General features: G+C 44.5%; 1 protein-coding gene and 1 long non-coding RNA gene across 10 annotated transcripts in view; one reads left to right on the forward strand and one right to left on the reverse strand.

Annotated features, from left to right (window-relative positions):
- The window catches only part of LOC140723308 (uncharacterized), a 119,882-nt gene that overhangs the window by 25,838 nt on the left and 68,131 nt on the right, over positions 1 to 25,913 (forward strand). For 3 of the 9 annotated variants that reach the window (XM_073037911.1, XM_073037910.1, XM_073037914.1), the window contains one exon: positions 8,531 to 10,481. The exons of 2 other annotated variants lie outside the window; for them this stretch is intronic. In XM_073037911.1, coding sequence (XP_072894012.1) covers positions 8,943 to 9,743 — 801 coding nt within the window. In that variant the 5' untranslated portion in view covers positions 8,531 to 8,942 and the 3' untranslated portion in view covers positions 9,744 to 10,481. Of the gene's footprint in view, positions 1 to 3,954; positions 4,090 to 6,436; positions 6,675 to 6,949; positions 7,177 to 8,530; positions 10,482 to 19,743; positions 19,862 to 25,913 lie in introns of those variants that run through there. 4 more of the 9 variants (XM_073037909.1, XM_073037912.1, XM_073037913.1 and 1 more) reach the window with 4 other exon arrangements.
- LOC140723309 (uncharacterized) overlaps positions 19,598 to 25,913 on the reverse strand; it is a 415,600-nt gene continuing 409,284 nt past the window's right edge. The window contains exon 2 of the long non-coding RNA XR_012097861.1: positions 19,598 to 19,941. This is a non-coding gene — a long non-coding RNA (uncharacterized lncRNA). The remainder of the gene's footprint in view (positions 19,942 to 25,913) is intronic.

Raw genomic sequence — 25,913 nt, forward strand, 5'->3', positions numbered from 1 at the left:
TAATTCACCTCACCAGTATCACTCTCTTCATTAAACTTCAACATATTTTCTAACATCAGTGATTGAGAAGCTCCAGTATCCCTAAGGATTTTTATTGGCACCAGAGTAGATCCTTCTTTCAAGGATACAAACCCTTCAGTTATAAAATGATCATATCCCTTTCTAACTTGGTCAGACTCTAACAAATCCTCATTTGTGTTTACCAAACCCTGTAACTTTACAGGTGCTTCAGTATGTTGCTCACAAGCATCTGGAATTGCTTTCTTCTCTTTCTTTTTCATTTTGAAACAGTTAGCTATTACATGGCCAAGCTTCTTACAATAGTTACAAATAAGACCAAACTCTCTTTCCTTCACAGGTTTTCCTTCCTCCTTACCTCTCTCATTAACCTCTGATTTAATTTCTGATTTACCTTGAGTCTCCATATTATTTTTCCTCTTAAAAATTCTACCCTGAGGAAATTTATTCTTATGGATTAAAACATACTCATCAGCTAATCTAGCACAGTCCTGCAATTTATCAGTATCCCTCTCATTTAAGTAGGTCCTTACTTCAACAGGAATGCTTCTTTTAAATTCCTCCATTAAAATCAGCTCTCTCAATGTATCATAGTCCCCATTTACATTTTTAGAAGAAACCCATCTCTCAAAACACATAGCTTTATCATAGGCAAATTCCACATAAGTCTTTTCCACAGACTTTTTCAAACTCCTGAATCTTTCCCTATAATCTTCTGGGACTAATTCGTATGCTTTGAGAATATTTGTTTTCACAATATCATAATCTAATGCTTGTGCAGCAGTTAAAGCTGTGTAAACTTGTTGTGCCTTGCCTTTAATCACACTCTGTAACAACACTGACCATTTATCTTTCGGCCAGTCTGACATCCGAGCAATAGTTTCAAAATGTTGAAAATATCTTTCCACTTCTGTTTCACTAAACGGAGGGACCAATTTAATTTCTTGGCTAGCAACAAACGGTTTTTTAGAATCAGAAGACTGATTCCCAGACCTTAAATTCGCCATTGCATATTCAAACTCACTCTCTTTCTGTTCAGCTTCCAATTTATAAAGCTCCAATTCTGCTTTACTTTGATCCAACTTCATTTGTTCAATTTGCAACTGTATCTCCAGATTACTTATTGGAAACGATTCTAAAATCGATTCATCAAAATCACCCGAAGCCACAAAGTGTGATGCGATTTTTCTCTGTATTACAGCCTTTGATGTAGTCTTCAAAATACCTTTAAGTTGCAATCTATTAGCAATCTCAGATACTTCCGTTTTTTTCGCCTTCGCTAACAAATCCGTGGCTGGCAAATCCAGAAACTCATCAATATTCATCGTTGCCGAATACCACTCACAAGCCAATCAAACAACAGAATCGAGCATTCCCCGTTACCAAAACACCGATTCAAAAGTTAACAAGCATTTAAACACAAACGATCCAATCCCGGACGCAGCTCCCATATTTATGTTACGTATTCAGGCAACAATAAATATATATGAGTTAGGCAAGGATTTTTATAACAAATAACACGTTTATTAAACACTGAAAACAAACCCCCCAAAAGTAAACAAACATTAGCTAAACCGGAATTCAGCTGCTGTGCGGCAGATTCACAGTTCTTAATAGCGTTGCAGTTCAAACAGTTCTTAAAGCGGTATTGAAAAAAAAACAGTTCTTTAAAGCGGTATGCCGAAAGTTCAAAAGCTCACAGTCCATTTAAAAGGAGAGACTTTTTAAGGTGATTTAAATTCTCTTCCACGTCATTGTCCTTCTATCCCCGGCATCGAACTTTCCCACGAAGAATTTTATGAAATATAACGGCTTAAAGACACTGACCTTCCTTCCACACTATTCTCAATCTCCCGCTATCCCAGCGAGGATTAACACGAGAACAGTCAACGAAATGCTTCCGAATGAGGATCACACAAGGTCGAACTTTCCACCGTCGAAAATCGATTCTCCTCGATCTTTATCTTCCGAATTCTTATCTTCACTCTCCACCAGCAAGGAAACGCTGGCAATCACCTTTTAAACTTTAGGCATTAGATAAAATTTCATTTTTCAACTAAACTGCGTCATCACATTAAATCACGCAGTGACATGAAGTCATCTTGGCAAATCTAGCCACAAACTGCCCCACCTGACAGGGTGGGTCTTCCTTTTATACCCTGTAAAAAAAAACTGTCACATGACCTCTACTGGCGGGAAAATGACATCACTCCACCATCACAAGACCATTACCTCAAGTCCAGTATAACTTCAACCCCAGTCACGTGACAAGGGTACCACTGTCACGTGTCACGGGTACGTAACAGATTCGTCAAACAAGACTTTCCTTTCACAAATCCATGCTGACTTTGTCCGATGATTTCACCTCTTTCCAAATGTGCTGTTATCACATATTTGATAACCGACTCCAGCATTTTCCCCACCACTGACATCAGACTAACCGGTCTATAATACCCCAGTTTCTCTCTCCCTCCTTTTTTAAAAAGTGGGGTTACATTAGCCACCCTCCAATCCTCAGGAACCAATCCAGAATCTAAGGAGTTTTGAAAAATTGTCACTAATGCATCCACTATTTCTTGGGCTACTCTGGGATGCAGACTATCTGGCCCTGTGGATTTATCTGCCTTTAATCCCTTCAATTTACCTAACACCACTTCCCTACTAACATGTATTTACCTCAGTTCCTCCATCTCACTAGACCCTCGGTCCCTTACTATTTCCGGAGGATTATTTATGTCCTCCTTAGTGAAGACAGAACCAAAGCAGTTATTCAATTGGTCTGCCATGTCTTTGTTCCCTATGATCAATTCACCTGTTTCTGACTGTAAAGGTCCTTACATTTGTCTTGACCAATCTTTTTCTATTCACATATCTGTAAAAGATTTTACAGTCAGTTTTTATGTTCCCTGCCAGCTTTCTCTCATAATCTTTTTTCCCTTTCCTAATTAAGCCCTTTGTCCTCCTGTGCTGGTCTCTGAATTTCTCCCAGTCCTCAGGTGTGCCGCTTTTTTTTGCTAATTTATATGTTTCTTCTTTGGACTTGATACTATCCCTAATTTCCCTTGTCAGTCATGGGTTTATTCTTTTGCCAAACTGGGATGAACAATTGTTGTAGTTCATCCATGTGATGAACTGTTTCACTTACAGTTAGAAACAGGTGAATTGATCATAGGGAACAAGGACATGGCAGACCAATTGAATAACGACTTTAGTTCTGTCTTCACTAAGGAGGACATAAATAATCTTCCGGAAATAGTAGAGGACCGAGGGTCTAGTGAGATGGAGGAACTGAGGGTAATACATGTTAGTAGGGAAGTGGTGTTAGGTAAATTGAAGGGATGAAAGGCAGATAAATCCCCAGGGCCAGATGGTCTGCATCCCAGAGTAGCCCAAGAAATAGTGGATGCATTAGTGATAATTTTTCAAAACTCCTTAGATTCTGGATTAGTTCCTGAGGATTGGAGGGTGGCTAATGTAACCTCACTTTTTTTAAAAAAGGAGGGAGAGAGAAACCGGGAAATTATAGATGGGTTAGCCTGACATCGGTGGTGGGGAAAATGCTAGAGCTGGTTGTGAAAGATGTGATAACAGCACATTTGGAAAGAGGTGAAATAATCGGACAACATCAGCATGGATTTGTGAAAGGAAAATCATGTCTGGCGAATCTTACAGAATTTTTTGAGGATGTAATTAGTAGAATGGATAGGGGAGAACAAGTGGATGTGGTATATTTGGATTTTCAAAAGGCTTTTGACAAGGTCCCACACAGGAGATTAGTGTGCAAATTTAAAGCACACCGTATTGGGGGTATGGTATTGATGTGGATAGAGAATTGTTTGGCAAACAGGAAGCAAAGAGTAGGAGTAAACAGGACCTTTTCAGATTGGCAGGCAGTCACCAGTGGGGTACCACAAGGCTCAGTGCTGGGAACCCAGTTGTTTACAATATATATTAATGATTTATACGAGGGAATTAAATGCAGCGTCTCCAAGTTTGCGGATGACACGAAGCTGGGCGGCAGTGTTAGCTGTGAGGATGCTAAGAGGATGCAGGGTGACTTGGATATGTTAGGTGAGTAGGCAAATTCATGGCAGATGCAATTTAATGTGCATAAATGTAAGGTTATTCACTTTGGTTGCAAGAACAGGAAAACAGATTATTATCTGAATGGCCGATTAGGAAAAGGGGAGGTGCAACGAGACCTGGGTGTCATTGTACACCAGTCATTGAAAGTGGGCATGCAGGTACAGCAGGCAGTGAAAAAAGCAAATGGTATGTTGGCATTCGTAGCAAGAGGTTTTGAGTACAGGAGCAGGGAGGTTCTACTGCTGTTGTACAAGGCCCTGGTGAGGCCACAGCCGGAGTACTGTTTGCAGTTTTGGTTCCCTAATCTGAGGAAAGACATTCTTGCCATAAAGGGAGTACAAAGAAGGTTCACCAGATTGATTCCTGGGATGGCAGGACTTTCATATGAAGAAAGACTGGATCGACTAGGCTTATACTCGCTGGAATTTAGAAGGTTGAGGGGGGATCTTATTGAAACGTATACAATTCTAAAGGGATTGGACAGGCTAGATGCAGGAAGATTGTTTCCGATGTTGGGGGAGTCCAGAACGAGGGGTCACAGTTTAAGGATAAAGGCGAAGCCTTTTAGGACCAAGATGAGGAAAAACTTCTTCACACACAGAGTGGTGAACCTGTGGAATTCTCTGCCACAGGGAACAGTTGAGGCTGGTTCCTTGGCTATATTTAAGAGGGAGTTAGATATGGCCCTCGTGGCTAAAGGGATCAGGGGTATGGAGTGAAAGCAGGTACAGGGTTCTGAGTTGGATGATCAGGCATGATCATACTGAATGGCGGTGCAGGCTTGAAGGGCCTAATGGCCTACTCCTGCACCTAGTTTCTATGTGTGGAAAATTAAAATCTCCCACAATCACAACCTTGTGCTTACTACAAATATCTGCTATCTCCTTACAAATTTGCTCCTCCAATTCTCGCTCCCAATTAGGTGGTTTATAATACATCCCTATAAGTGTTACTATACCTTTCCCATTCCTCAATTCCACCCAAATAGGCTCCCGAAATGAGCCCTGTAATCTATCCTGTCAAAGCGCCGCTGTAATATTTTCTCGGACAAGCATTGCAATACCTCCCCCTCTTGCCCTTCTGATTCTATCACACCAGAAGCAACAAAATACAGGAATATTTAGTTGCCAATCACACCCCTCCTGCAACCATGTTTCACTAATAGATACAACATCACATTTCCAGTTATCAATCCATACTCTAAGCTCATCCACCTTTCTTACAATGCTCCTAGCATTAAAATAGATGCATTCAAGAAACTTTCCACCTCTTCCTCTCTGTTTATCCCTAATGGTGCAAACAACTTGATTATCTCTTTTTTTCCCTTCTCCCCTACATCTTCGGTCTGCGTGCTCCTACATCAGGGAGGAAGTTCCAATCAGCTCTGTGTTAAATGTTTAACCATCACGGTGACTGAAGGCAGCTGCAGGTTCATGAGGGACTGTTACTGTCAGAATCTGCAGTTCTTGCGGCTGCTCATCGCACCCAGGACTGAACCCTGGTCACTGAGCATTGGAGGAGTCTGTTCTGCTGATGTTAGCCTTAAACTAGACTGGCATTTAATATTGTGGATCTGTGAACGATAAATCAGTTCTGTATCAAATCCCATGTCTCAGGTACTTACTGTCTCTACCACACTCACAATGTACACTAGAAAGGCCACTCAGCCCATCTGGTTCCTGCCCATGTTTCTGTTCCATATCAGTATATCAAAATCTCTCCCTGCCGTTCCCCTCTCACTCTCCCTTAGATGACACGTTGCAACTAGTCACCACTCCGTGGGATAGGAGATTTCCTGTGAATTTCATGGAAACATATAAATGCACAACACATTACAGATGCTTTGTCCCACTTTGCTGTGCCGCCCATGTATCTTACTCTAGAAACTGCTTAGAATTACTCTACCACATAGCCACCCATTTTCCTAAGCTCCATGTACCTATCTGAGAGTCTCTTAAAAGACCCTATTGTATCCGCCTCTACCAACGTCGCTGGCAATTCATTCCACACACACACCACTCTTTGCTTAAAAAAGTTAGCTCTGACATCTCCTCTGTACCTACTTCCAAGCAGCTTAAACCTACTCCCCCTCGTGTTAGCCGTTTCAGCCCAGGGAAAAGGCCTCTGGCAATCCACACGACCAATGCCTCTCCTCATCTTATACACCTGCATGATTTTCTCCAGGGTGAATAAGACGATGAGCTCACTGTGGTTTTGACGTTCTCTCTCTCTCTCTCTCTCTCTCTCTCTCTCTCTCTCTCTCTCTCTCTCTCTCTCTCTCTCTCTCTCTCTCTCTCTCTCTTCCCCCCCCCCCTTGTTTTTGACGTCACAGCCCCGCCTCACTCAGGCACTTAAAGCGACACTCACAGTAAGCGAACCTGCGGTCTAGTAACACAATGCACCTCTAAAGTCTGACAGCAGACTAGCGAGTGAAACTTCGATGGTGCAGAATCAGAAACCAAAGTGTTGCCAGCCTGAGTCAGGGCTTTGGGGCTCCAGAGAGAGATGGGGTCTAGAGTTTACCAGGAGGAGGAGGAATCAGACCAGCAGGATGTGGCTACAAAAGAAAGGTCAGAAACATTTGTAAACTGGTTGACCGAAAAAAAGGTGGTTAATTTCAGGCAGCAAATGTGGAGAGGAATAAATAGACAACGTTTAGGCCGAGCCCCTTCAGCATGCCCAGCCTGTGTACTCCGCTGCTTAGTTGCTCTCTGAATTGCAGAGTTCCTCCAGCGTTTTGTGTGTGTCCGTCTCTGTATTTCCAGCAACTGCAGAATCTCCTGTGTTTTATATCTGCATTTTACTTTGGCATTAGATACACGTTGATATTGAGTATATGGCTTATGGGAGCCGCTTTCTGCGTTAAAACAGCTGCAAATTTTTTCTATACACACGAAAAGAATGAGGTATGGACATTGAACCGGTGCTTGCGGAAATGGTTAATGGCACCGTGCGTTAAGAATTTTGCTGGTGCTGAAGTGCCGATGAAATGCGCCAGCGTCAGGCTGAGGACGTCCCCAAGTATCACGAATGCGCGCAGTACACAGAAGGCCTTGAAAATGTCGGGTGCTGGTAAGAATGATTCTCCGTGTTTTTATTTAAACACTGAATTCACAACAATTCCTGTGAAATCCGGACACCGTGGCCAACAATCCCGGGACAGTCCTGCTCTCGTCCCTGTCTCTCAGCACCACGATCCGTACACGGGCCCCGGGGAGCTTCCGGCTGCAGAGTGAATGGGAACCGATGGATCTTTCAGACAGAGCTGAGCTCCAGGCAAGGATTAGGAACTGAGAGAAAGGGAACAAAATCTTTTACATCACCAGTTGAGAAAATCCCCTTTGTTCTACCTCCAATCACTAATAAGAGAAAATCTGAAGATGCTGGAAACCCAAGCAACACACTCACAAAATGCCGGCGAAATTCAGCATTAGTACTCTTTTCCATAGATGCTGCCCGGCCTGCTGAGTTCCTCCAGCATTTTGTGTCTGTTGCTTGTTCTACCTCCTCTTGTTCTGGACTTTTCTACCCGTGAGAGCATGTTTTGTCCCATTCTTTCTGAGTACATAATGATATCAAACACCTTTGCCCTGGGCAGCAAGTAGCTTTCACATCACAAATGTGCCGGACTCCAGTGAGACAGACTACTGCCCTTGCCTTCATATTCATTGGCATTGCCATCACTGAGTTCACCACCGTCAGTCATTGCGGGGGGGGGGGGGGGGGTTCGGGGAAATATTTACATAGAATATAGAAACTGGTGATACTTGTGTGTATTCTGGTGTTGCAAAAGTTGCTGGAGAATTTGCAAGTGGGAAGAAGTGGAGTGATATTTGGAAATCTGACTTTTTAAAGCGTAACTTAGCAAGCAAACCACATATGGACAATATGCAAAAACTTTGGTGAGAAAATCCTTCATTACTCATTACAGGCCAGCTACATAGGTTGTCTGAGTGTGCAGATGAACTGGATCGAACCCAGAGGAGATCAAAGTTCCTGTTGACAGTGATTTGCTCGCTGTGAAAATGAATACCTCTCTATAAAAAAATCACTCTGCACATCTTGTCACTGGGTAAAAAAAATGCACAGTGCAAGACTTATGTACACACTGGTTATTACAAATTAGAGGGGGTATTGGAGGGAAGATGGGGAGACCTGTAGTGTCCCTGATGCCCTCACTTACAAGAAATGCATCCAGCTGCAACTTGTAACCCTGCACTTTAAGGAGTTGGAACTTGAAACACATATGGGGATTGATGGTCATTTCAGATACCAGCACTCTGCCCAGTCAGGAGATGATTTCTCTTCCAACTTGGGTTTAACCTCACTGTAACAGTGCGATACCAAATCAAACCTTGGCAACTCAAGTAATCTCATCTGAAATGTTGTCCTACATCCATTGATGGATTTTGTAAATCTTTTACAGGTTAAAAATGAGAAGGAATTCGTCTCCAGGAATCTCAAACACGGCACGCCAGTTTTGTTGTCTCTGTCTGGATATTTAAGAAGTGGAGCGAGGGATTCAATCGACCATCCTTCCTGCTCAGACTGTGGGGAGGGATTCACTTGGTCATTTGAACAACTAGCAAGCCCGGCATTTTACACAGGAGAAAGGCCGTTCACCTGCTCAGACAGTGGGAATGGATTCACTCGGTCATTTCAACTGAAGGTACATCAGCAAGATCACACTGGGCAAGGCCATTCATCTGTTCTGTGTGTGAGAAAGGATTCAGTCTGTCTTCCCACCTGTGGACACACCAGTCAGATCACACTACACTGGGCAGAGGCTGGTCATCTGCTGAATTTCGGGGAAGCGATTCTCTCAGTCATCTGACCTAATGGCACACCAACGTGTTCACACCAGGGGGCAGCCATTCACCTGCACAGTCTACGGGAAGGGATTCACTCAGTCATCCACCCTACTGGAACATCAGCGAGTTCACACTGGGGAGAAGGCATTCACCTGCTCAGAATGTGGGAAGAAATTCACTCAGTCATCCAACCTACAGATTCATCAGCGAGTTCACACTGGGGAGAAGCCGTTCACCTGCTCAGTCTGTGGGAAGGGATTCACTCAGTCATCCAACCTACTGGTACATCAGCGAGTTCACACTGGGGAGAAGCCATTCACCTGCCCAGACTGTGGGAAGGGCTTCACTCAGTCATCCAACCTACTGGTACATCAGCGAGTTCACACTGGGGAGAAGCCATTCACATGCTCAGAATGTGGGAAGGGATTCATACTGTCATCCCACCTACAGAGTCATCAGCGAGTTCACACTGGGGAGAAGCCATTCACCTGCTCAGAATGTGGGAAGGGATTCTCTCAGTCATCCAGCCTACTCGTACATCAGCGAGTTCACACTGGGGAGAGGCCATTCACCTGCTCAGACTGTGGGAAGGGCTTCACTCAGTCATCCCACCTACAGAGACACCAGCGAGTTCACACTGGGGAGAGGCCATTCACCTGCTCAGTCTGTGGGAAGGGATTCACTCAGTCATCCAACCTACAGAATCATCAGCGAGTTCACACTGGGGAGAGGCCATTCAGCTGCTTAGACTGTGGGATAGGATTCACTCAGTCATCACATCTACTGGCACTCGAGTCAGTTCACAGTGGGGACTGGCCGTTGTTATGAATCCCTGGGTTTCGTTTGCTGTGGACTGTCATTTTAAGACAGAGAGAGATTAAGAAGGCGAATCAGTTTGACTTGCAGCTTGTTTACGTTGCTCGCAGCCTGTTTAGTTTTAACCGAGGACACAGACACTCAGAGACAGATAGAGATGAAGGAGGAAAAATGGAAGGATTGAAACCAGGGAACTAGTGGCCAAGGGTCACTGTTCGGAACTTTCCTTTGCCCACAAGGGTGGGTTAATTATCGATTCACCGTACATCGAATGTGTGGTTGTCACCTTGTTTGATCCATAGGAGTGGATCGGATTTGGCGCATCCTGTGGAGACCACTTATGTGTTGACCCTTGCCTGGCTGTGGTGTGGTAGTTCACTTGAAGACGATACACCTTCTGACAAGTCACTTTCGGTGAGAATTTGTATGTGGATTTGGAACAATGATGGATAAAATCTACAGCGACTGTTCTCTCGTTTTACCACCGTAGAACCTGTGGAATTCTACATATTTGCATGCTCTCGCCATTTACCCTGGATTACAAATCTCTCTCTCATCACCTATTCTGTGGTTGAACTGAACTTTCATACTTAACCATCTCAAGACTCCAAGCCTTGTTTCCCCCGAGCTCAATAGTTTGGGAGTTACATTTACACACATTTACAAACTTAACACTGTTAACTTCTGTTTATCTTGTTTAAGTTGCAAGATTACAAGTAGATTCTAATAAAGATAGATTTAACATCAAAACCAGACTCCAGGTGTAGTCTATTGCTACTGGTTTGTTTCTAAAGCATGATGGTTCATAAAAAATTTGGGGCGAGCGTCTGGGATATGAACAAATTTGGGGGCTATTGATCGATGAATTATCAATTTGATTGGGTAAATCCCTTTTGATTTATATGTGTGTGGAAATTAGCAGCAATGGACATTTATAAATTTCTGGAAGTGCCAACCCCTGAGGCATCAGAAAAAGCCAAAAAGAATGAATTGCTGACTGTTGCTACTGGGCTGAATCTTAAGCAGGTAAGGGGGTGTGAAGGACCAGGGCAAGCATAAAACTGGGAGAGGAGGTAAAGGTAAAACAATAGGGGTTTTATTATAAAATATAGGCATCCACCCCCTTTTTCAGAGACTGGGATCCCTGTTTCAAACGGTAATGATGTGCATTTCAATGTGTTCACCTCTCCGTCCTCGATTCTCTAAATGAAAGTATTATCACATTTGATTTTTCTTTATATGTGCGGTTGGGAGACTGTAGGTCTGACACGGTGGTCAGCAGCACAGGAGCGCCACAGGGAACCGTACTCTCTCCGGTCCTGTTCACCCTGTACACATCAGACTTCCAATATAACTCGGAGTCCTGCCATGTGCAGAAGTTCGCTGATGACACGGCCATAGTGGGGTGTGTCAGGAATGGACAGGAGGAGGAGTATAGGAAACTGATACAGGACTTTGTGATATGGTGCAACTCAAACTACCTGCGTCTCAATATCACCAAGACCAAGGAGATGGTGGTGGACTTTAGGAGATCTAGGCCTCATATGGAGCCAGTGATCATTAATGGAGAATGTGTGGAGCAGGTTAAGACCTACAAGTATCTGGGAGTACAGTTAGACGAGAAGCTAGACTGGACTGCCAACACAGATGCCTTGTGCAGGAAGGCACAGAGTCGACTGTACTTCCTTAGAAGGTTGGCGTCATTCAATGTCTGCAGTGAGATGCTGAAGATGTTCTATAGGTCAGTTGTTGAGAGCGCCCTCTTCTTTGTGGTGGCGTGTTGGGGAGGAAGCATTAAGAAGAGGGACGCCTCACGTCTTAATAAGCTGGTAAGGAAGGCGGGCTCTGTCGTGGGCAAAGTACTGGAGAGTTTAACATCGGTAGCTGAGCGAAGGGCGCTGAGTAGGCTACGGTCAATTATGGAAAACCCTGAACATCCTCTACATAGCACCATCCAGAGACAGAGAAGCAGTTTCAGCGACAGGTTACTATCGATGCAATGCTCCTCAGACAGGATGAAGAGGTCAATACTCCCCAATGCCATTAGGCTTTACAATTCAACTGCCAGGACTTAAGAACTTCTTTAAAAACTATTATTAATGCTTTTTGAGTTAGTGATTTAGATGCATATCATATTATTACTGAGTTAAGTATTGTATGTAATTAGTTTTTGCTACAACAAGTGTATGGGACATTGGAAAAGATGTTGAATTTCCCCATGGGGATGAATAAAGTATCTATCTATCTATCTATCTATCTATCTATATGATGACCCAACCATTTCAGGGATCAGTCTATTGAAACTTCATTGCACTCTCTATAACAAATACTCTCTAACCACTTTGTTAATCCTCTGTGCAAAAAATGTCCATCTTCTGTAGCCCCGTGTTGCCCCAACCACTTACCTCCTACCCCTGTCATTGGCCCCACTTGCAGGTCAACTGTCTGCCGGTGTTTCCCCCCCCCCCCCCCAATGTGAATCCCTCTGCTCGCCACCATCGTGCGCTCAGACATTTCCACAGATTTCCACCGGGACAAACATCCTGTCCGCCCCCTCTCACACCATCGTTTTCCTTTCAATAAAATCCCTCCTCTCCCTCCCCAGGGAACTAGCATCATACCGACGGGCCGAGCGGTCTCCTCCTACCTCTCGGCGACACATCAGACTCCGGCCGCAGAAGACGCTTCACAAAAGCCCCAACTTCCCTTGGAGGGAAATGGAAATAAATCAAAAAACGGACATTTACTCCGCTGTGATGTGGAGTTTGAGGCCGGAGCGGGAGGCGAACTCAGCGGGGATAACGCCCTCTGGACTTGTCCACCTCTGCGACTGGTGGTAACAAGTGATTGACATCGCTTTGCACCAATGGGAATAGCGCAGCTCCTGAATCCTCTGTTGACAGCGGTGGGGGAGGGCTGGTCACGCGATTATTAGCCCAGCTATTAAACTGATAAAGCCCGAGCTCAGCAGCGCATGGATGACGTAAGACGCTGTGCACGTAAGGGCAGATCCCGGTGTGGGAAGCCCATGCGTGACGTCAGGCACGGGGGGGTCTGTGTGATGTCACCTGTGGGATGCGCTCGTATTTAAATGTACCTTAATGTGCGTTTCTTATGATTTCAGAGGGACAACAACATTTATCACGGGTTTCATTACTGGATCCAGTGTTGTGAGATGTAAAGTCCCCTGTTATGTGTCGGGCTGGGCCGTGTTGTTTGGGGGCTATTGATCGATTAATTATCTATTTCATTGGGCATATCCCTTTTGATTTATTTGTGTGTGGAAATCAGCAGCAGTGGATATTGATAAATTTCTGTAGGGTGGATGACTGAGTGAATCCCTTCCCACGTACTTCCTCATCCAGGTCATCCACTCTTGGTCTTCCTGGAATCATTCTTTGAAACTTCTCCGGACCCACACCAATACGAGCACATCCTTTGCTCAGATAATAAGTCGGAAGTACAGGTCGGAATCTGCTCACCATACACCAACAGTGATCTGCCCAATGCGTTATAAAGCTATAGTATCGCATCCTTGCTCTTATATTGCTAACATTGCAGTTGTCATCCTTAATCAACTCCATCTGCAAGCAAACCTTTAGGGCCTCTTGCTCAAGGACTCACAAGCACTTATGCACCTCTAATTTTTTCAAGTTTCTCCCATTTATTTTTTTTTCTACGCCCAGTTACTTCCACCAAATGTACATGACTTGCATACACTGTATTTCAACTGCTACTTTGCTGGCATTCTCCAGACCCATCGAAGTCCTTCTGCAGACTCCCGCTTTGCTCTAAACTACCTGTCCCCTACCTATCTTTGTATCAACTGCAATGTTCGTCACCAAGGTATCAATTCCGTCATCCGTATCATTCAGATTTAACATGAAACGATGCGGTCTCAATACTGACCCCTGCAGAACAGCATTAGTTACCGACAGCAAAACAGAATTGCCCACATTATTCTGACTCTTTCTCTCTTGTCAGTACAAGTTTCTTTCCTGTAATTCCATGAGCTGTGATCCCGTTCAGCAGCCTCACGTGCAGCACCTTAGAAACATAGAAAACCTGCAGCACGTTACAGGCCCTTTGGCTCACAAAGCGATGCCGAACATGTCCTTGCTCTAGAAATGCCAAGGGTTACCTACAGTTCTCTATTTTTCTCAGCTCCGTGTACCTATCCAGGAGTCTCTTAAAAGACCCTATCGTGTCCGTCTCCACCACCATTGCCGGCAGCCCATTCCAAGCACTCACCACTCTCTGTGTAAAAAACTTACCCCTGACATCTCCTCTGTACCTACTTCCAAGCATCTTCAAACTATGCCCTCTCGTGCTAGCAATTTCAGCCCTGGGAAAAAGCCTCGAACTATCCACACGATCAATGTCTCTCATTTTCTTGAACACCTCTATCAGGTCACCTCTGATCCTCCATCACTCCAAGGAGAAAAGACTGCGTTCACTCAACCTATTCTCAAAAGGCATGTACCCCAATCCAGACAACATCCTTGTAAATCTCCTCAGCACCCTTTCTATGGCTTCCACATCCTTCCTGTAGTTTGGCGACCAGAACTGAGCAGAGTACTCCAAGTGGGGTCTGACCAAAGTCCTATATATCTGCAACATTACATCTCGGCTTTTAAACTCAAGCCTGCGGTTGATTAAGGCCAATGCACAGTATGGCTTCTTAACCACAGAGTCAACCTACATAGCAGCTTTGAGTCTCCTATGGACTCCGTCCCCAAGGTCCCTCTGTTCCTCCACACTGCCAAGAGGCTTACCATTAATACTATATTCTATCATACTTGACCGAAGAAAATGAACCACATCACACTTCTTTGGGTTGAACTCCATTTGCCACTTCTCAGCCCAGGTTTGCAGACTATCAATATCCCCCTGCAACCTAACCCAACCTTTGTGTCATCAGCAAATTTACTAACTCGTACCTCCACTTCCTCATCCAGGTCATTTATAAAAGTCACGAAGGGTAGGGGTCCCAGAACCGATCCCTGAGGCAGACCACTGGTCACCGACCTCCATGCAGAATATGACCAGTCTACAACCACTCTTTGTCTTCTGTGAGCAAGCCAGTTCTGGATGCACAAAGCAATGTGCCCTTGGATCCCAGGCCTCCTTACTTTCTCAATCAGCCTTGCATGGGGTACCTTGTTGAAGATCATGTGAAAATCCAAGCAAACAACATACACTGCCTCTGCTTTATCTATCTTGCCTGTTATTTCCGCAAAGTATTCCAAGAGATTTGTCAGTCAAGATTTCCTCGAAAGAATCCGGCTGACTTTGGCCTACTTCATCATGTTTCCCCAATTACAGTACCCACAAAACACACTCTTAGTACACTCTAACATCTTCCTGACCACTAAGGTCCGACTAACTGTCCAATAATTTTCTTTCTTGTGCCCCCTCTCTTCTTAAAGAGTGGAGTGACATTTGCAAATTTCTGGTCCACCAGAACCGTTCCAAAATCTAGTGATTTGTGACAGATCATTACTCATCACTTGAAGAGAAAACTAAGGGGGAACTTCTTCATTCAGAGGCGGTGAGAGTGTGCACCGAGCTGCCAGAGCAAGTGGCAGGGACGATTGTAATCTTTAAGAGAAGTTTGCTTAGGTCACTAGATGAGAAGGATATGGAGGGCTATGGTCCAGGTGGAAGTAGTTGGAACTCGGAAGATGAATGCTTTAGTACGGACTAGACTGGCCGAATGGCATTTTCCTGTGTTGTAGTGTTTTATGACTCTAATGCCTTCACAATCTCTTAAGATACCTCTTTCTGAACTCTGCGGTGTCTTATCTACCTTCAGGCCTTTCAGCTTCAAAAACACCTTTTCTCCTTGGTAAAAGCATGTATCCTCACTTCTGCCCCAGGTACTGCTGAATGTTTGGCATTTATGTAATAAATTTAATGACACAACTGTAGTGGGTGAGTTCAATCTGCAGGAGGATTGGGAAAGTCAGATTGGTGTGAGATCGCAAAAGAGGGGATGTATTGAATGCTAACGAAATGGCTTTTTAGTGCAGCTGATGGTTGAGCCTACTCGGGGAAATGCTATCTTACATTGGGTGCTGTGTAATAACCCAGATCTTATTAGGGAGGTTAATGTAAAGGAACCATTAGAAGGCAGTGATCATAATATGATTGAATTCCTACTGCAATTTGTGAGGGAGAAGCACAGGTCACATGTGGTCAGCAGCACAGGAGCGCCGCAGGGGACCGTGCTCTCTCCGGTCCTGTTCACCCTGTACACATCAGACTTCCAATATAACTCGGAGTCCTGCCATGTGCAGAAGTTCGCTGATGACACGGCCATAATGGGGTGTGTCAGGAATGGACAGGAGGAAGAGTATAGGAAACTGATACAGGACTTTGTGATATGGTGCAACTGAAACTACGTGCGTCTCAATATCACCAAGACCAAGGAGATGGTGGTGGACTTTAGGAGATCTAGGCCTCAAATGGAGCCAGTGATCATTAATGGAGAATGTGTGGAGCAGGTTAAGACCTACAAGTATCTGGGAGTGCAGTTAGACGAGAAGCTAGACTGGACTGCCAACACAGATGCCTTGTGCAGGAAGGCACAGAGTCGACTGTACTTCCTTAGAAGGTTGGCGTCATTCAATGTTTGTAGTGAGATGCTGAAGATGTTCTATAGGTCAGTTGTGGAGAGCGCCCTCTTCTTTGTGGTGGCGTGTTGGGGAGGCAGCATTAAGAAGAGGGACGCCTCACGTCTTAATAAGCTGGTAAGGAAGGCGGGCTCTGTCGTGGGCACAGAACTGGAGAGTATAACATCGGTAGCAGAGCGAAGGGCGCTGAGTAGGCTACGGTCAATCATGGAAAACCCTGAACATTCTCTGCATAGCACCATCCAGAGACAGAGAAGCAGTTTCAGCGACAGGTTACTATCGATGCAATGCTCCTCAGACAGGATGAAGAGATCACTACTCCCCAATGCCATTCGGCTTTACAATTCAACCGCCAGGAGTAAGATATGTTAAAGTGCCGGGGTTAGGAATGAGCTTAAGTTACCATTCAATGTATTTAAATAGTTAAGTGTTGTATGTAATTAGCTTTGCTACAATACGTGTATGGGACATTGAAAAAAATGTTGAATTTCCCCATGGGGATGAATAAAGTATCTATCTATCTATCTATCTATCTAGTATCTCAATGGAATGAAAGTGAATTTCAGAGGCATGAGAGAGGTGATTCCCCAGGTGGATTGGAGGATGCTGGTGGAGATGACGCCAGAGCAGAAATGGCTGACGTTTCTGGGAATAGTTCATAATGTACAGGATAGATATGTCGCACAGGCGTAGTTCTCAAACAGCGGGGCTAGGCTATCGTGGCTGACAAGGCAAGTTAAGGACTGTATAAAAATATATAAGGTAGCAGAAGTGAGTAGGTAGGTTGGATAATTGGGTAGCTTTTAACATCCAACAACAGGCAAATTTAAAATAAAAGCTGTAAGGGGAAAGGTGAAATATGACAGCAAACTATACAATAATATAAACCAGTTATAAAATATACGAAAGGGAGGCGAGAGTTGATATTGGACCACTGGAAAATGATGCTCATGGGGTACAAATGGGGAAGAGCTGGTAGATGAATTTGATAGGTACTTTGCATCCGTCTTGTCTGTGGAAGACACCACCAGTGTGCCAGAGATCCGTGAGTGTCAGGGAGCAGGAGTGAGTGCCATTGCTATTACAAAGGAAAACGTGCTCGGCAAACTCAGGGTCTTACAGTGGATAAGTCATCTGGACCAGATGGACCTCATCCCAGAGTCCTGAGAGAGGTTGCTGGAGAGATAACAGATGCATCGGTCATGACCTGTCAAGAATCACTTGATCCTCGCATAGTCCTGGGGGACAGGAAGATTGCAAATGTCAATCCACTCTTTGAGAAGGGAGGAAGGCAAAGTAAAGCAAATTATAGTCCAGTAGGCCTAACCTCAGTGGCTGGGAAAGCGTGGAGTCATGATAACAGTTGAGGTTTTGGGGTACTAGGAGACTAATGATATAATAAGACAAAGTCAGCATAGGTTCTGTAGAAGGAAATCTTGCCTGACAAGTCTGTTACAGATCTTCGAGGAAGTCATAAGCAGGATGGACAAACGAGAGGCATTGGATATCATTTATTTGGATTTTCAGAAAGCATCTGATAAGGTGTCACACATGAAACTGCTTAACAGGATAAAAGTCAGAAGTAATACTGGCATGGATAGAGGAATGGCTGACAGCCAAGAGGCAGCGAGTGGGAATAAAAGGGGCCTTTTCTGGTTGGCCAGCAGTGACTTGTGGTCTTCAGGGGTCAGTATTCGGTCCGCTACTTCTCACATGGTTTGTCAGTGATCTGGATAATAGAACTGATGGGGTTGTGTGGCTCAGACTGTGGGAAGAGATTCACCACATCATCTCACCTAGTGACTCACCAGTCAGTTCACACTGCAGTGAGGGATTTCACCTGTTCAGTCTGTGGGAAGAGATTCCCTCAGTCATCTAACCTACAGAGACACCATCATGTTCACACTGGGGAGTAGCTGTTCACCTGCCCAGACTGTGGGAATAGATTCACTCGATCTTTCAACCTACAGAGTCACCAGCGAGTTCACACTGGGGAGAGGCTGTTCACCTACTCAGACTGTGGACAGGGATTCACCAAATCATCTCACCTAGTGACTCACCAGTCAGTTCACACTGCAGTGAGGGATTTCACCTGTTCAGTCTGTGGGAAGAGATTCCCTCAGTCATCTAACCTACAGAGACACCATCATGTTCACACTGGGGAGTAGCTGTTCACCTGCCCAGACTGTGGGAATAGATTCACTCGATCTTTCAACCTACAGAGTCACCAGCGAGTTCACACTGGGGAGAGGCTGTTCACCTACTCAGACTGTGGACAGGGATTCACCAAATCATCTCACCTAGTGACTCACCATTCAGTTCACACAGCAGAGAGGGATTTCACCCGCTCAGATTGTGAGAAGGGATTCACTCAGTCATCTGATCTGCTGGCATACAAGTGAGTTCCACTGGGGAGAGGCCTTCGACCTGTGAATGTGGGAAGGCATTCACACGATCATCTCGTCTACTAAAACACCAGCGAGTTAACACCACTTAGAGGCCGATCGTCTGCTCAGACTTTGGGAAGAGATTCTGTCAACTGTCTCCACCAAGGCTGCATCATTGTGTTCCACTGGGGAGAGGCCATTCATGTGCTGTGAATATGGGAAGGGATTCACTCAGTAATCTAACCTTGTAACACACGACCGGGTTCACATTGGGGAGAAAGTTTCAATAAGCTGTAGACTGGATATTTGCCCATACCCGTTGCTGAATGCAATTTCGACAGTGACTGGGGGAGTCTAGTACAAGAGGGCATGACTTAAGGTTTACAGGGCGCCCATTCAGAACAGAGATGCGATGAATTTTTTTTAGTCAGAGAGTGGTGAATCTGTGGAATTTGTTGCCACGGGTAGCAGTGGAGGCCAAGTCATTGGGTGCGTTTAAGGCAGAGATTAATAGGTATCTGAGTAGTCAGGGCATCAAAGGTTATGGTGAGAAGGTGGGGGAATGGGACTAAAGGGCAGATTGGATCAGTTCATGATGAAATGGTGGAGCAGACTCGATGGGCCAAATGGCCGATTCTGCTCCTGTGTCTTATGGTCTTATGTGATTTTTTTTTCTCATTTGTGTTATTCCTCTTCCTCCTTCTGTCCAAAGTCGTGTTAATCTCAATGGGTTTGAGTGTAAATATTCTTTTCTAAACTTGTCATTTCAGTTCTTACTTATCTTTGTAAATTTTACTGATTGAAATGGGACTAAGATATTTTCATTATAAAAAGTCAATGTCGGTATTGATGGAAGTGTTTATTGCCTTTGTTGTATTTGTTAACTATTGAGCTCTGTTCGGCAGTTTTTTAAAGCCTTGAAATAAATTTTGTCAAAGGTTTTCCCAATATTGCACTACTTTCTGTTGTCTTTGCTTGTTGATTTTTCAGATACGTGGTTATCACGAGTCCCGGTGAAGGGTCATGGCCGGAAATGTTGATTCCCATCCATAGATGCTGCCCGACCTGCTGAGCTCCTCCAGCATTTTGTGTGAATTTCTCTCGATTTCTTGCATCTGCAGGTCTTCCTGTTTCCAAAATATTTATATGTTTAGTGAAATAACAAGCTGGTCGTGGGTTTGTGTGGCTCTGTTGGTAAAATATTAAATAAAATCATTATTAAGAGGTGGCATAGGGTTGGGCAGTGTGGAATCTGTGGGTAGTATTAAGGAACAGCAAATGTACAAAAAAATCCTTGATGGGAATTGTATAGTGACCCCAAAACAGTAGTAAGTATGTGGTCCACAAATTACAATGAGAGATAGAAAATGAGTGCCAAAAGGGGCAATGTTACAATAGTCATGGGGGATTGCCATGCAGGAGATTAGGAAAATCAGGATGGTGTTGGTCTCAAGAGGAGGAATTCCTAGAATGTCTACAAGATGCTTTTTTAGAGCAGCTCGTGGTTGAGCCCGCTTGGGGATCAGCTGTTCTGGATTGGGTGCTGTAATGAACCGGAATTAATTAGGTCACTTGAGTTCAAGGAACCCTTCGGGACAAGTGATCTTAATCTGATCAAATTCACCCCGACATTAGAGAAGGAGAAACTAAAGTCAGATATGAATAAAAAGAGAATTAGAGAGGCCTGAGAGAAAAATTGGTCAAAATTGATTTGGAAAGAACACGGGCAGGGATGAAAACAGAGCAGCAATGGCTGGAATTTCTGGAAGCAATTCGGAAGTGACGGGATATACACATCACAAAGAGGAAGTAGTATTCTAAGGGTAAGGTGACAAAACCGTAGCTGCTAAGAGAAACCAAAGACAACATAAAGACCAAAGAGGGCACAGAACAAAAATTACTAGGCAGTTAGAGAATTGGGAAGTTTTAAAAATGAACAGAATGCAACCAAAACCATTAAGAAGGAAGAGATGGAATACATAGATGAGCTAGCCAGTAATATTAAAGAGGATACCATTTTTAATTTCAGGTACATATTGTGTAAGAGAGAGACAGAAATGGATATCAAACCACTGGAGAATGATGCTGGAGAGGTAGTAATGGGGTGAGGGTGAAAGGTGATGGCTGATGAACTGAATAAGTATTGTACTCACTCTTATCTGCGGAAGGCACTGGCAGGAATATGGAAGACCCAAATGTCAGTGGTCAGAATGTGTAAAGTTACATTACTCGGGAGTAAGTAGAAGGAAAGGCAATGGGCTGTGATTTTTTTTTACTGGAAGGAGAAATCGATATTCATGCCTTCAGGTTGGAGCTGTGCAGGTGGAATATGATGTGTTTCTCTTCAACCCTGAGGCTGTCAAGTGGAGCAACTCCAGCCATTGCTATTCTGCCATCATCCCTGTCAGTGTCCCCTTCCAATCAACTTTGGTAAGCTCTTCTCCAGTGCCTCCGTAGTTCCCCTCACTCCACTAATAATGATGCATCTTGTTTTACCTTTCCCCTCTCAAAGTGAAGGGTGAATTCAGTCATGTTATTATCAATGTATCCACATGCTCCCTTTACCAAAAGCTCCCCAATCAAATCTGGTTCATTCCCAAATTAACTTTTCCCTAGTGGGCACAATTGCAAAGGGAAGGTAGGTCACATGCGTAACTTCCAATTTAGCGGGCGATTTCCTCTGACGTATTGGGAAATCGTGTGTGAGGTTAGTTACAGCAATGGCTTGCCATTGTTGTATTTGCCTTCTACCGGGTGAGATTTTTTTATTGAGATCACCAGCTCTTAACCCAGCACAGATGGAGAGCATGCAAGGGTGCCGGCTGGATTCAAACTCAGGACCTCCCGCTACTGATGCCACTACGCCACCAGCCGGCTGCACAATTCCAAGCTGTTCTAAAAGGCATCTCATTGGTATTTTCCAAATTCCCTCTCTTGAGATCAAGCACCAACCTAATTTTCACAATCTACCTTCACCCATCACACTCATGGACTATTTGTCTCACTCCCATCGGGGGTAGATACGCAGCGTCCTCACCAGGACTACCAGCCTCTGGGACAGCTCCTTTTCCCAAGCAGTAAAGCTGATAAATATCTCTGCCCACTTACCCATACTTCCACAACACCAAACACCTCTACTTTATCATTTCCTGTCTGTCATCTTATATGCAGGCATCCTATGCCGAGCGTCACTTTATGAACATACAATCAATCCATGCACAGTATATAAGCTGTGGATATATGTTGTTACTATTGTGTTTTTGTGCTGTATTGGAGCCGGAGTAATAATTATGTCGACCTCATTTACACGTGTCTGCTGGAAATGGAATTAAACAACCCTGAATCTTGAATAAACATTTCAGCAGGCTGCAGCGTCACATTTCTGTCTCTCAGCGTTATTGCGGCAGAGCGCCACCTGGTGACAATGGAGTCCACAAATCAGGGGGTCCTGTTATTGTGGTAAATCACCATCAAGTGGCAGTGTTGTCCACAAAAGGGAGAGGTTTACAGCGATAAGAAGGGGTGTAGGGGCTGGAAGCCAACTGCAAGTGGATGAAGTGCCAGAGATGCCCCAAACCACTCTCCTCACCACTAGTCAGGGTCCTAAACAGTCCTTCCATATGAGGCAACTTTTCAACATCGTGCTTGTTGGGGTCATCTACTGTTTTCAGTTTTCCAGGTGTGGCCTCCTCGACATTAGTGAGACTCGATGTTCTCTCTGCATTCTGCTCTCTGTCCCGGTGAGATTCTGCAGATGTTGGAGATGCAGAGTAACATACACAAAATGTTGGAGGAAGTCAGGAGGTCAGGTAGCTTCTATAGAGGGGATAAAGCAAAACAGAGATTTCCTGCCAAGACCCTTCATCAGGACTGGAAGTGGGAAAAGCCGGAATAAGATGGTGCGGGGTGTGGAAAGAGTCCAAGCTGGTAGGTGATAGGTGAAGCCAGATAAGAGTGAAGGTGAGTGGGTGGGCGAGGTGGGAGATGAAGTGAGAGGCTGTGAGGTGGTAGGTGGAAAATGCAAAGGACTGAAAAGAAGGAATCTGATACGATAAGAGAGCGGGCCATGGGACAAAAGGAAGTAAAAGAGGAACCAGAGGGAGACGATCCGCAGTGGGGAAGAGAGAAGTGTGGAGACAGAATGGAGGAGACGGGCCTGTGGGTTGATGAAAAAAAAGGTAGAGGTAGAAGTTAAAGATGTCGATGTTCATGTCATCAGGTTGTAAACTACCCGGATGTAATATGAGTTGTTGCTCCTCCAACCTGACAGTGCCCTCATCATGTTAGTTAAACAATGAACCGGAAGTGAGAGTGGATTAATAATTGTCCCCCGGGATTACTATTAAATCAATCCTCTCTCACCTTAAACCGGTGCCCTCTGGTTGTTGATTCCACAAAAATGGGGTAAAAGAAAAGTAAACATATAAAACGTACAGCACAATACAGGTCCTTCAGCCCACAAAATTGTGAGGAACATGTCCCGACATTAGAAATTACTGGGCTTACCCATAGCCCTCTATTTTTCTAAGCTCCATGTACCTATCCAGTAGTTTCTTAAAAGACCCTATTGTAGCCGCCTCCACCATCGTTGCCGGCAGCCCATTCCACGCACTCACCACTCTCTGTGTAAAAAACTTACCCCTGACATCTCCTCTGTACCTACTCCCCAGCACCTTAAACCTGTGTCCTCTTGTGGCAACCATTTCAGCCCTGGGAAAAAGCCTCTGACTATCCACACGATCAATGTCTCTCATCATCTTATACACGTCTATCAGGTCACCTCTCATCCTCAGTCGTTCCAAGGAGAAAAGGCCGAGATCACTCAACTGCGCACATTCCCCATTTATGTACACTCATAGTGTGGAACACCTGCATAATGTCACCTCAATCTCCAGCACTTCAAGGTGTGAAGTCCCAACCTGCCCAACCTCTCTCCAGAACTCAGTGCCTCGAGTATCGGCAGCATTCTCGTAAATCTTTTCTGCACTTATTCCAGCTTAGCGTCCTCTTTCCTATAACTGAATACAATAATCCAGACGTGGATACCCTAACAAAATCCTAACCCTAATGCAACCTCACCGGCCTCTTCTTCAGACCATGAGCTATGAGATATCAGACAGGGGCTGGTCAGTCAATCGAGTCTCCTCCGCCATTCGTTCCTGTCCAATTGATTATCTCTCAACCCCATTCTCCTGCCTTCTCCCCATAATCTTTCAACATCCATTTAAAATACACTCAATGACTTGGCGTCCACTCCGTCCGTGGCAATAAATTCTAAAGATTTACCACTCCCTGATTAAAGAAAATCCTCCTCATCTCTGCTCTCAGTGGATGTCCGATACATTGAGGTTGTGACCTGTGGTCCCAGACTCACACAGTATAGTGTGCATCTTCTTCAGAGCCACGCTGTCGAGGCCTTTCAATATTTAATAGGTTTCAATGAGATCCCCTCTCTTTCTTCTATACCAGCGAGTGCAGGGTCAAAGCTATCTAACACTCCTCATTCGTTAGCCCTTTCGTTGCTGGAATCATTCCCGTAAATGTTCTCCGGACCCGCTCCAGTATGAGCACATCTGTTTTTACAGGTTGTAAACTGTTCACAATACACGAAGAGCGATCTGACCAATATGTTTTAAAGCCACAGTGTCACATCCTTGTTCTTATATGCTAACATTACAGTTGTCATCCTTCATCAACACAATCTGCAAGCAAACCTTTAGGGACTCCTGCTCAAGGACTCCCAAGTACTTATGCACCTCTGATTTTTGAATTTTCTCCCATTTATTTATTTTTTCTCTACGCCCTTATTCCTTCCACAATTGTACATGACCGTACATTTGCATACACTGTACATTTCCGTACATTTCATCCACGACTTCGTTGTCCGTTCACCAAACCTATCGAAGTCATTTTGCAGACTGCAGCTTTACTCCAAACTATCTGTCTCTTATCTGTATCAACTGCAACGTTCTGTGGATGCTGGGAATCCAAGCAACACAAACACAAAATGCTGGAGGAACCTAGGAGGCCAGGCAGCTTATATGGGAAATAGTAAACAGTCGACGTTTCAGGCCCAGACCCTTCATCAGGACTGGGGGGAAGAAAAGATGAGACGTCAGAGGAAGAAGTGTGGGGGTGAAAAGGGTAGAAGAAGTGGTCGGTGATAGGTGAAACTGCGAGAGGGGGAGTAGTGAAGGGAAAACTAAATTAGGATTTTATTTCCTTAACGATACTCGAAAAATCATTGCTAACGCCTCCACATCTCTTCAGCCACCTCTTTCAGATCTCTGTGGTGTATACCATCTGATCCAGGGAACCTATTTACCTTCAGACCATCTCTGTTTCCCAAGAACCTTCTCCCGAGTAACGTAACTTCACACATTCAGTCCACTGACATCTGGTACTTCCATATTCCTGCCGGGGTCTTCGAGAGATATTCAGTTCATCTGCCATCAGCTTGCACCCCCAGCCCATTACTACCTCTCCATCATCACTTTTCAGTGGTTCGATATCCGCTTCCGCCTTTCTTTTACAGTACAATTACCTGAAGAAACATTTGGTATCCTCTTTAATATTACCGGCTAGCTCACTTAAGTGTTCCATCATTTCCTTCTTAATTATTTTAGTTGCATTCTGTTGGTTTTTAAAATCTTCCCAATCCTCCAACATACTAGTGATTTTTGCTCTATGCCCTCTCTTTGGTTTTTATGTTTTCTTTGGTTTCTCTTATCAGCCACGGTTTTGTCACCTGAGCTTTAGAATACTACTTCCTCTTTGTGATGCATAGAGATTTGAGGGGCGAAGAACATCTCAGACAGAACTACAGTCAGCTCGACTTCTTCGCACTGCAGAGAATTCAAGGGAAACCTCTTCGCCCACAGAGTGGTGACTATTTGGAACTCATTCACAGGGACAGTGAGAGGTGAACAACAGGGGAGGATTTGAAAGATCTGCTGTGGAACAAAATCACAGGCAGTGTCCAGCCAGCCTGAGTTGACTCTCTGCTGTATACTAGTTGTGTTATAAATTCACTAAGTACCGGAGACAGCGTTTAATATAGAACTGATTTATTTGTCACAGATCTAGGCCCATTAAAGGTGAATGTGCAGCAGAAGAAACTCCTCCCATGCCCAGTGACCAGGGTGCAGAACTGGATGTGG

The sequence above is a fragment of the Hemitrygon akajei genome, unplaced genomic scaffold, assembly GCF_048418815.1.
Source record: "Hemitrygon akajei unplaced genomic scaffold, sHemAka1.3 Scf000108, whole genome shotgun sequence".
In the NCBI taxonomy this organism is placed as follows: Eukaryota; Metazoa; Chordata; class Chondrichthyes; order Myliobatiformes; family Dasyatidae; genus Hemitrygon; species Hemitrygon akajei.